This window comes from Bombus vosnesenskii, unplaced genomic scaffold, assembly GCF_011952255.1.
Source record: "Bombus vosnesenskii isolate JDL3184/JDL3185 unplaced genomic scaffold, Bvos_JDL3184-5_v1.1 scf7180000013395, whole genome shotgun sequence".
NCBI classification, from domain to species: domain Eukaryota; kingdom Metazoa; phylum Arthropoda; class Insecta; order Hymenoptera; family Apidae; genus Bombus; species Bombus vosnesenskii.
In genome coordinates, this window is record NW_022883020.1 from 590,782 (window position 1) to 608,445 (window position 17,664).

A 17,664-nucleotide genomic window follows, 5' to 3' on the forward strand; every position below is an offset into this window, starting at 1 on the left:
CGATTTCTGCAGCCGTTATGAGGGGTGTAGTACATCATTCGGAATCTCATCGACGCCTAGCGTCGGGACGTTGCGAAATTATTGGCGAAACGTCAATATGTATTACCTCGTCGACCATACGAGCGTTTAGGCAACCCCTTTCGATTGCACGGCTTGCAAGCACTATCCCCGAAGCTCTACGTTTCACGAAAGCCAATCTCCAACGAACGTAGCTCGAGTTTCTTGCGCTTGATGGATTGCTCTGTCTCGTCTGTAATCGATTATAATCTTTTATAATTAAAATAAGTGACCAAAATTCTAACTATGAAAGATTTAGAAGGAATCGATAATATTTATCTAGATACATTAAACGATCTACAATGTGAATTATAAACTTACCGATTCTTTAGAAATTGTTCGATAAACCAAATATTCGTGTGGAAATTTTCAGGATGATCTAATATCAGATTTATTGCGTTAGGAAGCGTCGTACTCGATTGTATCTGAATATTGCAAGACAAAGGGTTGATCCAACGAAAATAGAAATTGTTAGGCTTCCTTGTTTCTACGTAGATCGAATTTCATTCTTGTTTACCTACTGACTACACTGTGACACTGGTTGCAATTGGTCCTCTCCTGCCAAAGGATATCTTTTCCCAACTCATTTTTTTATTTTTCGATACGATACTGATAGATTTGGGAGACAGAGGATGGTTCGTTCGTTCAGTTTTCCGTAACTTTTATCTTGCGTGATGCAGAGAGAGAATTGTTAGCGCCTTTGTTTCGTTGAATACAAGCAAATTTAGTGTCATTTGCGTAGCTACCTCTGCTATCGAAGGATGTACTTTCTTTTGTTTTATATTTTCTTCATCTTTGAAGCGTTTTCCTGATTGTTGGTACTAGCGAATGACAATTGTTTCGCTGAATTTCACTTGAATTTTTTGTATCTAAGTACCGTGCTGTTTTTCGGAGCTTCTATTGCCTGAATTTCGTTCTAGTCAGGTAGTTGTACTATTCTTTTTTTCGTTTAATATTCGTTCACCTACTCCGACCTTAAAGTTCAATGTTCGAATCGACACCTTGACAAATATTCGTTCTGAGATATCGAACTAGAACAAATAGTCGTCAAAGTTATTATTTTATACGAATTACAGAAAATTGACACACCTAATTATCAAACGAATCGAAAACCAAATAAATAAAATCAGGTAGCACGCTTCGTTCTACCTGTTTCCTCTTTTCCTTTTTTTCATATTACACCACCACCGATCGTGTAAATTCGTCGATGGAATGATGAATCGTTGCTAGGGGGTGGTATTGAAAATGTAGCCGGGTGCAGAGAAATCATAAAGAAACTCGCAATGTATACGTATAAAAAGGACAAGTGACCTATCGAAATCGATATCGGGTGGCGTGTATTCATCGTGATCGAAACGCGAGCATGAGTCTAAAGGGGACGTGTCGGAGGGATGAAAAATGGTGGCAACTGGCTTTTACATGAACGCACACCAACGTTCTACCGAAGGGAAGGCTGGCTATTTTATTAGGGCAAATCGAGATAAAAGTAAAATATCGTGTAGTTTAATGCGTCGCTTTGTAATAATACCGGTGCGAGTCTTTCCAGGGGATGAACGCCAGGGATGGAGATCGAGTAGCTCTCGGGGACCGTGTTTTTGTAACACCAGAATATTTTCTTTTCCTTGCTTTATTTTATGTTCATGTAACTATTTAATGTACTAGGGTTGCTATATGCGAGGTATTAAATACTATATGCTGAAAGTTTTTTTCAAATTACAATATATCGAAAAGGGCTGTCTAAAAGGTCTAAAACATCAAAAGCATCGCGAACAATTCCAATTCTTAATTCTTAATTCTATATTAAAACTAAGTCTAAACCTGACGTAAAATTAATTTTATAAACGCAAAAAATGTGAGCTATTTATATCGACAATTTTCTAGATGAAACACTCTAATTCTCGATTTGATCTTGAATTTTCTTGAACCAGAAGGATATTAAACGGGACTCACAATTTTTTATATTACTCGAAACGTCTAAAAAATCTAATCAGATGTCACCAAGTTTTTTTTCATCAAAACAACCCATTCAGGGAATCATTTCAAGAAAAACTTTCGCATTATCTCATCTTGTAATTTTCCTTTTTATCGAAACTTTTACACGCCAACCGACAATAATATTGAAATGTCTTCACATAATTTTCACATAATTTTTTGTCGTTTCCATCCGTTTGCTCTGATTCGCCTTTTTTCGCGTTTCTCATTCGTCTTCGGGCGATTCCACTTGGAAAGGGGTGGCGACCAATTAAACGAACAGCAGGCTCCTTTGCTTTTTTCCTGCCTCTGTATTCATCCATCAGTCTCCACCACGCTCGGTCTTCATTTATAGAATCGTCGATATCCTTTACCACGTATAATTGAAAAACGAAAGACGAGTCACGTTCGATTTTTCTTCGCCTGCTTCACGCAAGTTTCCTCTCGCCACGGATCGTTGCATCTTTCTCCCTCTTCCAGACGCAATTAATTCGATTCGATGAAAGATCGAGAGCGATGGCTGAACGCCAAAGTGCTCTTTTGCATTCGATTCTTTTCGAACAGCGTTTTCTCCTGTTTTTCCCTTTTTCTTTTCTCTTTTTCTGTTCGTCGCTTCGACTAGTATGTTTCTGACTTGTCCGGATAATTGATGCTCCTCGGGGCTTTTCCTTCTCGCTACTAGAACAAGGAGTTGATTTATCGTGCGTCGATGCTTTTAAAAACGATGATATGTATGCTAGTTTATTGTCCCGGTTCGAGATCGCGAGTATTTATTTTCACGCAGAGATTAATGAGGAGTAATTAAAATGTGTGAGAAATTATGACTAACGCTATAGTACTTTGCATGTTAATTAATAATTAATGGCGTATTTTTTAGTACTTAAAAATTCGCAATATATTAGAAAAATCCTAAAATTGACGATAAATTCACAACGAAGTAAAAATACACGATAAGATGGTAATGAATTAAGGATTCGTAATAATTCTGAAAAATTTCAATAATCTTGGTAAAAGATAGAAAAAGCATTTTCTAATAAAGCAAGATTTATAAAAGCGTATCTCTCCATAATAATACTCTCACAATCAGAGGTTGCCTCAGTGCACTCTAAGGAGTCGCTGAAATGCATTTGTCGCGAAAGGGCGACATGGCGCTGGCTTATCTGCACTCTGGTTCGTCTTCGAAGAAAAGAATCTGGGTTTCCTGTCGGTGGTCGAGGGTGGAAACATGCCTGAAGGACGGAAGTTATGGCTAGCGAAACGGGAGGAAAGAGAAAAAGGGAAACCTACTTGGAATTCTAATGGGGATGCAAGAGTAGCGTCGCCTGTTGCGTCCCGGCACGTGCGTTTTCCCTTCTACTTCCTTTTTCAGATATATTTTTATACTATAACTTTTACAAGGTGATACAGATAATTTTTGTCCTTTTTAATTAAGGAAGCATTGTGATGGTTCAAAGCAATAAACTTTTATAAAATAGAAAATATCGAACAAATAAGATAATCATTAATCTTATCGAATATTGTTGTTATAAAATTAGATTGTATTTATGGCGTATTATTGGTTCTTAATTAAAATACAGACAGGATAAAGTGTAAATCTGACTAAACTGAAAATAGTAGAATACTAATAACTGGACTGCAGAATTTTATTCACTTGTAGGAAATTTTAAGTCTGCAAAAATGCAAAAAGTACACATAGTATACAAAAATATACAAAATATCAAAATATTCAGTGGATTAAATAATACTAAATTTAATATACTTCGACATGCTTAATTAATCATAAATACAAATACTTCTCGCAAACAGCGTATTTATATTCATTTTTCGCGCACTTATATTTCATGCGGGCGACAGTCTTCCCCACTCCTATACCGACAGCGCGCGCAACCGAAGGAAACCGAGTAGTGACGGGGACGCGCGAGCATCAACGTGACATTGACCGGTCGTCGTTTCGCATCACTTTCCCGCGTTCAGTCTTGCTTTCCGTCGTATTTTGGATGTGTTGATTCGGAAACCGTTGCGTCATCGTTTAACATACTCGCGAGCGTTAGTGTTGTATATTTTTTTGCGTGACATGTGCTTTTTTGTATTTCTGTGCCGCATCAGTGATAGTTTCGTGTGTCGACGTTCGAACGATCCGTGGACATGCGCAACGATCTAAAACGCGAACTCTATGACAACAAACGGTCCATATTCCTTGCTGGATGTATTGCCTGTACGCGTAAGTTTTTAATTTCTGATTATTGGCCGCATTTTATTTAATGGTTAGGTATAAAGATATGATACGTGTTTCGATAGTTGAAGATTTATATCGATTGCTTGCATATCGAGAATCAAACTGCATATCGCAATATGGCGGCATTGTTTATATATCTGTTGTGTTTCGTAAGATGTGTTTCTTTTACAGTAGCAAAGTAGGAAGCTCTCAAAGAATAATAATTATCTTTCAGTACTCTTGTTTCTTGATATATGCAGGTTATAACTATTTAGTGTTTTATATGGTATTTGACAGGCGTATTAATGCATTGCATATAGGAAGCTAGAGTACAATTACAGAGGATATTATTATACTAATATATAAATATATTTAAAAATTTCTCTGAGAGTGCTTCATGCAAAATTATTATTACTGAAATTTGTTATTTTATTCCTATATCTCTTGGTTATAGTTATTTGCTGGTATTTCGTGTACAAGATTATTATACAAACATGTAAACATTCAGTTGAATACTTCACTCGTTTTTTAATTTTCGAGTTGTTTAATTTTTTAGGAACTGTACATAAATTTAGTATTTTCTGCTCTAGCGGGCAAATTATTCTTCAATTAAAATCGACAGATTTTTGCACAGTCTGAGATGAAATATTACATGCTACGTATTATTTTCTTTTCTTCCTGTACGAACGCAGTCGATTCATTCTGATGTAGCTCATGGCCATGCAAGAAGAAACGAAAAGTATGTAAACAAAACGTGGTCAGTAGGTCTTTGCGTGATCACAATACGTTTCCAAGAAATTTCTCTGTAATATTTACCTCTACTCTTATTCCTAAAAATACATTGCCTTGAGATAGATTATATAATTTCGAGATAAAGTGTAAGAAATAGTTGTCACATTACTAAAAGATTTATATGTATTGTACGACGTTTCCGTCTACGCGATCCTAAGCGTAAAACATTTAGTAAACAGCTTATAAGAATTAGAATCTTAAATACAAGGAAATTTTAATACTTAACGTTTAATATTTTGTGTATATTATTTATTTATTAAGCGAAGCGAATTTTCTATCGTGCTGGCAAAGATCCTATCGAGCCAAGGGAGGACGAAAAGATGGGGAACTTCTAGTATAGCAAGCGAGATGAAACAGGATAAGCAGGGCGATATCGATGGGAATCTCTTTTACGTGGACCATGCTTGGCTCTCCTCGAATAATACGACAGCTGATTTTTATTATTGGGACAGGATCGGTTGCTCCTCGCGTGTTTGAACTTGTTTGCCGCTGCATATTGCCGCACGTCCCGTCTTGAAATACGAGATCTCTTGGTATTTGACTTGTGTTCGAGCCACGTTATAGTTTTGCCTTCCATTTTCAGCGATGCGATAATTGGGAATCCCACTTTTTGTTTCCGTCCTTTTAATTTAGAGTTTTTGTATTTATTTAACATCACGAATCAGTTATGGTATTCTTTTTATTAATAGTATTGAAACAATAGTATTGACACATGGTTGCAACAGTTTAGAGAGTCTTAAAAGACTCGGAATTAAGACTTGGAATCTAAATAGTATTTATAAAAATATGGATTTGCACAAAAATTCACAATCTAATTGTAATTATTTTAAAAATTGAATGAGAGAACAACAGAGTGTAGTAAAACAAAGAGAAAACAGAGAGCAAAATGGTATCCCTTGTTCCCTGCGATGTAGAGAGGGTATTCCGTGTCGAGGCATTTTCTAACGGAATTGGAATGTTGACTTCCGGTTGGCGGAGCGCATCCTCCCTCGTTATCAACCGGTGGGAGGAGGTCACGGTGCCCATTTCCTACAAGCGATTTTCCGCGAATTGCCTCCATTATGTCCAATTATCGGCTCGGATGAAGGAAGACGTATTCTCGACGAGAGGCTGGTTGGAAACAGGAAAGGGGGTGAAAGTAGGATTTTTATCGTCCCTTAGGGTTAACCCTTTATAACTCGCATTTTTATTCTCTCTTACATAAGGAGGAGAAAAAAAATTATTATCTATTATAATCGTATAATTATATCTAAAAATGTGCTGGTGTCGCGTATAAAGATGAACTGTGTAGAAGGAAGGAACGTAGAATAAAAGGGTTCATAAAAATAATTGCAGCGAAATTGTGAAAATAAATTAGTATCGTGTACAAAAGTAGGCAAACTTTCGCGTTATCCTTCCAATCTAGTAATATTAAAAAAGTACTAATGCTATAACATATGAACGTATAGCAATTGTCTCAAAATTTCATGGAAGAAAGAAGAAAAACTGGAAGAAAGACACTGGTCAAATCGAAGTTTTGGACAGCTAAGTGGAATGAGAGGAAGACACCGAGAACACGTTGTCCAGGCACACGAGTAGGTCCTCGAGGTCGTCGTTGAGAACGATTGAACGGTCCTCGAAGCGAATCTTGTTTGCAGCGTTTCTCGGTGGCCTAAGCTACCTTTGCAAAAACGAGGAAAACGCCGGCCAATTAAGCCTCTTCTTCTCTGCGATCGACAGGCACTCGCGTACCGCATCGTTTCGTCCTCGACATCTCGAGTGTCTCATTTGATAGCCACTTCTTCGGAATTGCTCGCGCTCAACTTTCCAGCTCACATCTTTTTTCTCAATCATGCTTCTTTTCACTGCGATTGTTTTCTATATTATTCGGCCCTTTATCCAATTTCGTCCCTATATTTCTATTTTCGTTTTCGGTTTTGCGTTAACGCTGATTTTTTATGATTGTAATGTTAGGCGAATTTAAAGTAATTTTTGTTTCCCTTTTCTTTTTGAATTTATAGCAGCGAACGAAAGAAAACGTAACAAGTAGAAAGAATGTTGCAACGTTGCAAAATGAAATTACGTTTACGGAAGCAAGGAATAATATAAAAATTGAAATTAATCGATATTATGCGATTTATAGATAGTAGTATAGATACTAAAGAAGCTCTAATTGATACTATAGAATCATGTTACAATCGCATCTTTCAATTTCAAATTTATCAATTAAATGTATGATTCTAAAGACAATTAAATCTTACGTTATTGTCACTTCTTTTTTTATTCGCGTCACTGTAATAAAATTTATATAACGCACCCTCGTTTATTGTCTGTTTCTCATTCGAAGAGCTTTAGGTACATAATATAAGTATCCACTCGACGAGTTTTCCACGCTTCTTTCCGAGTTTCGAATCTCCTCGAGTGGCTTCTGACGGATTCGGCCAACCTTTGAAATTAAACCCTCGACTTCTTTCCCGCGGCGATTCTTCCACCCCTTAAGCCCCTGTCCACGGCACCGGAAAGAGTATTCAGTGGTTACACGTCGAAAAGTGACCCTTCTTTTTTTTCCTCTTTATTCCTTCCTGGCTATTTCGATTTCTATGTTGCATTGTTGAACGTTTTTAGTGCTTTGACATTGAGAAGGGTGATGTAACTGGGGTGGAATTTAGAGATGCGGAAGAATCTCGGCGATTTTAATATCTCCAATACTTTTTTTAGATACGTATTCTGAAATAAGTTGGAGTTTTTTCTTAAAAGTTTCTTCTTCAAAGAAATTCTTAAAAATTTTTGACATGGAAATTTTTAGATGGACATTTTTGAGAACTCATGGAATCGGCATTTTTGAGAAGTTTTCCTCCTTGTTTAATTAGGAAGCGATGCTTTGGAAGAATGAGTAGAACCTTTGTCGACAATTTTATACAAAGTTTTTATCGAATCACACAATAGAGCGTATTGTACTGACTATATTTTATTCCTTGGTCCATTTTCACGTTTTATTTGTTCTTTATGAGAATAACTCTCAGAAAAGCTGGCTGGAATTTTTGTCGGCAAATTTTTACAAAATCGTCATTCTATCGGCGACAAGATAAATGATAGAGAAACGATATTCGATCTGCCACATGTATTTTTCCGGGAAGCACGAGGATGACAGGCAAATCGACGTCTACAATAGCGGTACACCTACAAATTTTGATCATGTATCGTTCAAAAATATATTCCTCGTGATTTATTAACTGTCACTTGGAGGAGACCAATTTTTTAATAAATACCTAGATACGTAATTTCTCTTGACCTACCTGATTTCCTTTCGCAAAATAACGATTTATCAAAGAAAAAATATTTTTCTAACTTACTACTACTACTAATCGTAGTATTTCATCAGCATCAGCTCTCAAAGCGTCAAATTGAAAATGAGATAAATCCAATGAAACACGGAAAGTACGAGCCTCAAAGGAACAATATCTGGCATTAATATTCGAGGTATTTTAAAGACAAGTATCGAATGTAAATAAGGTGGATAATAACAGTGATAGTATACGAATTATCGTGGTTCTAAGGAATAATGTCGGCACGGATTAAATCTTGCCTTACCTTCGAGAGATTTTGACGACGATATTGTACGATTTGAATGCGAAGTAATCGGTTCTCTCGGTGCTTGTATAATGACGTATTATATTCGTGTATTATTCGATAGTGGAGCGCGCGCGTGCAATCCATAATGAGGGCATCGTTTCGTATAATTCCAATGCACTAGATACACACAAGATTCCGAATCGTTACTCTTCAATTACCGCATAATGCGTTCCCTTACTTCTTTCTCTATTTATATCTCGAGTTATAATAAGTATAATAATAATATAAAGTGTATTCTTTATTTATAGCTCTACGGATTATCTTTGTTTAATGGCGTTTCACGTTCGAGTAGTAGAAATGAAAAGTGTGTCTTCATTCAATGTAGGCACATATGTATATAGGTAGATAAATTTTTGAACGGATTGGATGACTGTTAGCTTCCACAAAAGACCGACGTCGGAGATAGGAATACGCTGTGAAACAACCCAATCACAAGTTTATCCGAAACAGTTACAAAAGTTTATCTGAAACAGAGATAAGATTTGGTCAGGGTATCTTTCTACGGGCTGTATTCTGACTCCAATTGTTTATTATGCTATGACCCTAGCTGTTTTATCGCTAAAAACGATAGATAAGCACTGGTGGCTGTATGCCGACGCGTCCGCAAAGGGTTAGTAGTCCCATCATTCTGCTGAGTATTGTCAAAAGCTTTTCTCATTCCAACCATCCTTTCACCAAAAAGTACGCTATAATTCCGACAGCTCTTTCGTCGATGGTACAAAGAACAGAAATTATTCTTGCATATTCGATACCGTTTCAACTTCGTACGCTTCTCGCAGTTTCGGAGCTTATGAATTTCATAAACTCACTTAAACAATAAAAACAGCGAGATCACATCCGTTTCACGAGTAACTACTTGCGAAACAAGAAGAAAAGATTCCTACACGTCGAGCAGACAGCCGCGAAACCTTAACCAACATTTCACCCCCGTCCCCTGAAGAAGAAAAATATCTGGAAAGGGTTTACAGAGGCTGCAGAAGTATCTGTCTTCCGTAACTCGGTAAGAAGCGCATTTTCCGATCGGTTAAACCCGACGGAAAGCTCCGGGCCTCGAATAAAGGGAACCAAGGCTGGAAGGGAACAGGAAAAGACGCGCGGCAGAAGCGGAAGAACAGGCAAAGAGGGGCGAAAAGGGACGCAGTGACTGCCGAGAGTCTCGACTAGATTGAGCCGTGATTGAAAATTCCGCCGGCGGCGGGATTTCGATTTAAATTTATACGAAAGCGGGCGAAAAGTTTCGTTACTTGTACACCGGGGCCTCGTTCCTAGGCCGGAAGTGGTGTAGGTCTGCACGCATGCCACCCCCGTTTTAACGAGGGTTGATGGAATTTTAAAAGCCGGCACCCTTGAGGAACGAATGCAATTTTATTCGATACAGTGTTTGGAGATATTTTGCGTGCATGCTTTTTTATTTATATCGTTTGTAAGCCGACCGCGGATTTTTATGCGTTTTTGTATTTTTACGCACGTGACTATAGAGAGATGAGATTCGAGAGAAGGATTTGTTTCGTCCACGTACCAAATATTCTAATAGCTCGCTATAATTGAAAAAACGAAAAGTTTATTTTGAAATACAGGGTTCGATTATTCGAGACTGTCGTGGATTATTTGCAATTTTATTATACACACATACTGTATAGTACATAACTTCTGACTAACTATGAGAATTTTGTGTATGCGCAGGTTAAACTCGACAAGAGCCACAACGGCAAACTTTCGAGGGTTATCCACATCAGAAACATCCCCAACGAAGTATCAGAGGGTGAAATCATCCATCTTGGCGTCCCCTTCGGCCGTGTTACAAACGTTCTCGTCCTCAAAGGCAAAAATCAGGTAAGTGACAACCTACTAAAATCTCATTTTACGTAGTCCTATAAGAATCCAAGTAAATTTTAGAAATTGAATAAAAATAGACGCAGCTTTTTAATATCAATGTTCTTTCGCCGAGGTTACCGCGCATTCGGAATTCACATTCCTTTCCAACGTTATTGTTAATTTCCGGACTTTCGGAATTTAACTTAAGTAGTTTGAATTTTATAACTTTCATTGTATTTTTTCAATGCTGATTCTTCGAATTCTTGTGTAAATTATTGTAAATTTTCATTTCTGGGATTCTTATTTCCTGAATTCTCATTGCTAGAATTCTCAGTTGTAGATTTTCCGATTCTAGAATTTTTCAAATTTACGAGATCGCGGAAAATGAATCGCGACTGAATGAATAATTATTAAACGAGAAGATTATTCGATTGAAAGAATTGTCAATTAATGGTAGTGATTACGAGCTAAATAGAGAAGATAGGTAATTATTTGAATTTAATTATTCATTTCTCGGTGAAAACCACTTGTACAGACTGTGCAGCTTGAAATGTCGGTCAAATGCGCAAAATGCCGGGTGAATGAACTATTTAATAATAATTGTGAATTAAGTAGGGCTTGTTAACATGGTAATGAGGCGAGATATTAATCAAATTCCCAAACTTACCAAGTGGATGGTCATTATTCAATTTGTTTAAATCAAAAGTTAGATAATGTTTCGGTCGAATTATCAGAATTCCTGGTAAATCGCTCCGAATGTAGTTTAAAATTAATGGAACTGTAGTTGAAAAAACGGAGCGGCAAACGACGTGACTGCTACAAATTTTGAAGTTCTTATTTTTATAAATATTACGATGGCTCTAAGATCGAAGTCATTCTAATAGAGATAATTGAAATGATCGGAAAATGAACAGAATACGAAACTGGAACTTAGGTTCGATTTAGTCGCGGCCTTGGCCAAATCCATGTAAAAACGCATTTGATCCGTACGAGGAAGTGCAGTTTGTGCCGCGCCAGCGAGTCACTTGGTGAGCAGGACGCGGATGGCCAAACAGAGTAATAACAGAAACAATCGAATCATCGATTCGGCCCGATGGCCGTCCGTTTGACCATCATTATCTATTATTATCCGTTTGCGTGACGATTTCACAAAGCTAGTATTCTCTGTGGAAATTGTCGACCGATTGGGAGATTGGTAAAAAGTTTGCGAATTGTCATGGAAAAGATATTGAGAAATCTTGATGAGTCTTAATTAATTCAAATGCTCTTGATTGTTTCACTGTTCCTTAGGAGTGTAATTACTAAAACGCAGTTTAAATAGTTAAATGCAATGTAATATAGTATATGAAATATAGAATAAATTTAAACGAAACGTATGCATCATTCGAAAGTTTCTATAATAACATTTTTCTTCTCCCTTTGCTATGTTGAATCTATGTCTTGACTCAGTAGCGTGAGATCATCTGTATATTTATTTAATATTTATCATTTGTTTAATTATCTCTACAATAGCAATGTTGCATTTCCGGAAATGGAATTGGTTTCGCTATTATTAATATTAATTATTTAGTAGAAAAAGGGGAGATGGTACTTGCCACGTTTTCCAAACTTTTTTCCAGCGAATTAGGATAATTAAAATTAACGTAAACCTGCTTCAAAATTTCGCATTTCAACGCCGACAGCTCATACAGTTACTCTCCTTTTCACGGAATACCAACTTCGTAACCTAGTTTGTCAGAGAGAAAAAGAAAATTTTGTGCAAGCTGCCATTCAGAAAAATTTTCCTTCCACTTAAAACGCTTCTCCGCAACTACAGATTTAACAAAAGAACCGCAAGTAAAAACAGTCTTCCATCTAACTACAGACATCGCTCATACATATGTACAGACACGAGAAGCCTAAATTTCCACGAATCTGGTTCAAAATATTAACGAATCCTGCGTGATAGTACCAAAATTTATTTAGATTTTATTTCTTCGGTTAAATGAAAGATATAAAATCGTACGAGTATCCGTTCGTCGTTTTCGCTATCTCCTCGTATGCTTTACTCAACGAATAACTCGGTATTCCTGAAAATTCTACAAATATATTTTCTACTTTGTAATCGCATAATTTCGCCAGTAGCGTACAAACATATTCTACTCTTTAGTCATTCGAGAAGTCATTCGAAAATCATATTCAACGAGTCAGTAATCGTAGGGAACTATAAACGGTATGTTTAACGGCGATTAATATTAATTTATCCCGAATTGCGTGTAACGTGCGTAGGAAGCGACAAATAATCCCGCGGAACGTATCGTTCCAAACCGAAATATTCGACCTAGCAGAGGATTGCATTCATTCTGGACACGCGTAATTTTCCGGCGGAAGGTTTGCCTAAATGAAAACGCATCGCTAAATCAACGTGTTTCAATTGCAACGATGTAACGTTACTGAAAGATGGCGAACATCTCGATTTTGTTGTAGAGGTCGCATTTTGTAGTTGCTTGGAGTTACTGTGGCGTGGTTTAATCGACGATCTAGTATTCGATAGGATATAACATTTACACAGTAAATAGAATCTTTTAATTTATTTTACCGAATGAAATTAATTTTTGTTTGGGTTTTACAGCGTTATTGAATTTAAATATTTTTTTGAATTATTTTTGGGTTATATCGTGCAGGTTGTTTTATGCAAACTGATTTATTAATAGTGTAAAGAAAATCGGAATGCTCTTTGTCTCAGTTACTGAAATAAAAGATAGCGCGTGTTTCCAGAGATTTTTGGATTATCTTTTTTATACAGGAAAGTGGTGTAAAATTTAAAAAAAACTATTTATTCTATTATACAAGTTTCGATTTTACATAGATACTACTGTACATAATATATAAACTATAAGTAAAAACCAAAAAAAAAAAAAAAAAAAGAAAGATTTTTAACCTCAACGCGACGCATCGCCGTGAAACTAAAGACGCTGTTTTTCATCGATTCCTTACTCTCATCGCTATAACGAAATTCCACTCTAACCAAAAACCTTCATAGCTCGCCATATCACCGAAAAAGTTATAATATCGCATCACGATACATAAATCAGCTTGTTCCGTGTTATCCATAAATTCTTGGAGACAGTTGACGCGTACTGGTGGACACACTCGATCACAGGAAATCATCGAATCCCGTTACCCGCTCCTTTGAACAAAGAGCACGCATATACGCACATGCGTTTATCGTGGCTTATGCATACCCTCGGCCACGGTATATTTCCCACGTTAATGCGTATGTAATTTGCGCTCCGGCTAAATCTCTTCATCTGGCTCAATGCGGCGGACCGACGCATCGATGCATTATTTTAATCCCCCCCGGTATAAACAAACCGAGAGCACGCATTATCGTACCTGTTGTACTGACCGCTCTACACGCGTTTCGCCTGCGTACAACGTTCACGTTTCCGTTAACATGCATTAAATATCCGTAATCAGGATTCTAGCAAACTTGGATAACCCGAATTTCTCCCCACTTTTATCTTTTCCTGTATTTTGCGACTATTAATATGGTATTTCGTTTATTTATTCGATTTGAGGGCGTTAGCATTCGATAAGATTCATTACAAAGTTGTAAGTTCCGATACTCTCGAATAAAATAGTATAAGCGAGGACAAATTAAAGAGCATTTTTTCTTTTTCTTTTACATTTCTATTTGTATCGGGATTTTGATAAAGATTTCAAAAGATAGGCCGATTCTTGGTATTTTTACGACCAACGTCTAACGATTTTTTCAATAATCGTTAGATAATCCTAATAGGTCATTCCTTCTTTCGCGTTTCTCCACTGTCGGTAATCGTATTTCTGCAGAATCCTGCCAGAATCACGCCTAAACCTTCGCGAAACCTCGAAAAACAAATTATCCCCGTTTTCACCAGGCTCTCGATCTCTCCAAGGTACAAGCTTGTCCTCCAAAGCCTCGTCTAAGACAATTCAAGTAACTCGATCAGCCAGGAAACTCTCATCATTATCGTGCACTCGCTGGCTCATGGGGCTAACAGGCTTCCCAATTACACGCAAACTGACTGTAAGCTCGCATTGTTGCAACACGACAATGAGGGTGGTGCTTGGGCTGTGTTGCATCAAAGCGCACCCCTCTTGGATCCGATACCCCTCTCTACGCTTGTGATAGAGAAGGGGCGAAAACGCTGGCGGTGGTGTGCCGGATAGTAAATCGAGTTTCACGATGAACCGACGAACTGGTCCCCGCGGGCACTTTCCCTGTATTTGCTTTGATTCGAAGTTTCCGGTTAAGTTGGTTACCGGAACGGCCGGTCGGCCTCTTTGTCTGATTCCGCGGACCCGCCAGGCCTCCTGAATTCTCGATATCGTTCTCGCGTTTGCTATATCTTCAGTCCGCGGTCCTTTCGGTAGAGAAAGACTAATTTGGCTGAGGGGGATTTTCCACGAAATTTTGGATACGCGGAGAAGCGATGCTTCAGTGTGTACGACTGCTGTTTGACTTGATCTTTGATTGGGATGAATTTGCGTAGGATGAATGGCAGGTGCATTTTTGGGTTTAGTTGGTTTTAGGGTTAGCAAGTTGCGAAAGTATCCGTGAACGCTTATAGAATATGTTACGTTTTTGAATACTCGTGAAGTACGTTATGTGTAAATACTTAGAGATTGCTTTATGTTATCAACGATTTCAAGAATCTATTACATTATAATGTATTTCATGAGCTAACGTATGTTTGGGGTGGTGTGTTAATGCCGGTGAAGATCGTCGAAGTAGATACAATAAACGCATCTTCGTTGATTCTTATGGAAAATCTGACAGGTTCAGGCAAACGCACGATCGTTACGGCAAACGACGTTTTAGCGTTGTGACAATATCTTTTGAGCTGTGAAGAGGATGGGGGAATATTTACACGCTTAATAAATTTATTTTAGATCGTGGAATTTTTTCGCGCCATCCTTTGAACATTTCTTTTTCTTCTTATCTTCGTTCTCCTTTTATTCAAAGACAGAATCTAACGAAGAGAAGTTCCTGGTTCAAGTTCAAACATATTTAATCGCAGTTCTGCGACGTGTTGCGGCACAAAGCCGAACCTCTCGCATTATCCCGCTTGTTTCGTGCTCTGTATCAGGCCGAAGAATCTCCCGCTCTATTTACGTGGTTTAATATTAACTCGCGTTACTAAGTTTAACGCGGCTAACTGAAACGAAGTAATCTTCCATTTCGTTGCCTCGTTTTTGTTATTAAATGTACAAGTTGTAACTGTTTCACGTGCGATTAACAACTTGCTCGTGGTGTTGAAATATACCACAATTTCTGAATTATTCCGTTGAAAGAGCTTGGTTCGTAATTTTACTTATTTTCTTGTCAGATTTTAATTTTGTTCTTGTTGAGTAATTGTGACAGAGCAAGCGGCGAAAGAAGGGAAAAGCTCGATGTGCATTGTTTTCTATTTTCAACATAATTGTACTTGTTTTCCCGATGAGTATCGCGGTTACTATGGTTCCGATCATCGATAACATGTAAAGTTTCCGCATGAATTTTGTTCTCACTTCGATCTACCTGTTTCCCGGTCGCATCAAAGTTTTCATACTCTTTTTCCCTTCAAATTTCTTTACGATTTTATGACGAAACACGTTGGTGAAATATCGAATTTCTTTTTTTCGCTACCATCAACTTCGAAACGATGATTTCACCACACGGAAGCGAAAGGAACACATTCGTACGCGAGGAAAAAATTCATAATGGAAGTGAACAATCACGAATGTAACTCTTCCAAATAAGTGAAATTAATTTCCAGCTCTATATTTCGCCGAGATAAATTAGTTTCTATCAGTTTGCGTTACACATTTTGGAACATTCTGCCTAACGAAATTTCACTGTATTCCTGCAAAATCTAATTCTTCTGGCGCAATAAATTTAACTTGGTGAAAACAAAATTTTCTCCAACTCGGAAACCACTTATCGCTTCTTCCGAATGAAAATCCGCAAAGAGAAATTCGTTTATAACGCGACACGACGAAGTTTCGTCGAATAAAGTTTGTAAAACGAACGCGATTTATTCCCGACTAAATGAGTAATTTTATTTATTTTTGTAGAAATCATCGATGTATTTCCATTGTGAAACGCATCAAAGTACGATCATAGCATACACACGTTGTACGATATGAGCGATACAAAAGGTATAATATAATGAAAATGTGAGCATACAAATTATAAAACGTAAAAAGTCACGTAATAAAATAAATAGACACAATAAAGAGAATAAATTACGGAAAAATTATACATCGCATGAGAAATGTAAATTGTATTTGAAAGAAAGCGAATGAAAAGAACAAGCCAGAAGGAGAGTGCAGCAAAACGAGGATAAAAAGGTAGAGGGAACGGTAAATATGGAAACGTTTCGCGACGGAGGGATACTTCTATGCGAGAGAACGCGAAGTATATGATAAAACGTGAGCATCGAAACACCGTGCTTCTCTATATTAGCATTTTAAATTCAATTTAAATTCGATTAAACTTGGTACAGACCGCTTAAACTGCTTAAACGATCGGTCAAACGTTCGTAAGGGTGGAGGGTTGGATGCCTCGAAGTGAACAGGAATGAAAACAGACGAAGCAGAGGGTTTTGTTGGCAAAACGAGAGCACAACTTTCTGCGAGTCCTCGATTCCTTCCCTAATTATTATATCTCCATTTTCTTCCACTCTCTTTATTTACAGTCTATAGTTTCTATAGCGAATCTTCTTGCGTATTCTTCGTCGATTATCGGATTGAATCATCCATGAAGCTTAGGGATTGTCGAAGACAGAGAACGTTGAGAAACTGTTTGACAAAATCGTGAAATTTTTTAGCAATTCTTTTCACCGGTTTCTATGGCAATATATTTTTCTCTTACGAGTAATTATATGCTTGTAATGCTATTTTTTGGTAATAGAATTTTTCGCTGGTTTCTGTAAAATATATTTTTATTATTCGAGTTATTACGTGCAACGTGTCAATATTAATAGAGAAAATTTCGTAGATATTTTGAAGGAATCTTGAATTTTTTATGTCAATCTTTATAAAATTTAATAATAATCATGCGTAAAAATACCAGAAGGTATATGGAATTGATATTTTTAAAAGAACAGGAGGAATAAAAATACGAGAAAATTCCTTAGAATTGTATCGCTAGATTATCAAACAGACGTATCGAGTTAATATTAAATTCCCATTACGCA

The 17,664-nt window shown here is 37.2% G+C and overlaps 1 protein-coding gene across 18 annotated transcripts in view; it reads left to right on the plus strand.

The window, feature by feature from the left end:
- The window catches only part of LOC117237668 (polypyrimidine tract-binding protein 2), a 414,765-nt gene that overhangs the window by 313,282 nt on the left and 83,819 nt on the right, over nt 1-17,664 (plus strand). For 16 of the 18 annotated variants that reach the window (XM_033501879.1, XM_033501873.1, XM_033501874.1 and 13 more), the window contains one exon: nt 10,331-10,480. In XM_033501879.1, the coding sequence (XP_033357770.1) occupies nt 10,331-10,480 (150 nt within the window). Of the gene's footprint in view, nt 1-4,037; nt 4,250-10,330; nt 10,481-17,664 lie in introns of those variants that run through there. The other 2 variants (XM_033501889.1, XM_033501890.1) reach the window with 2 other exon arrangements.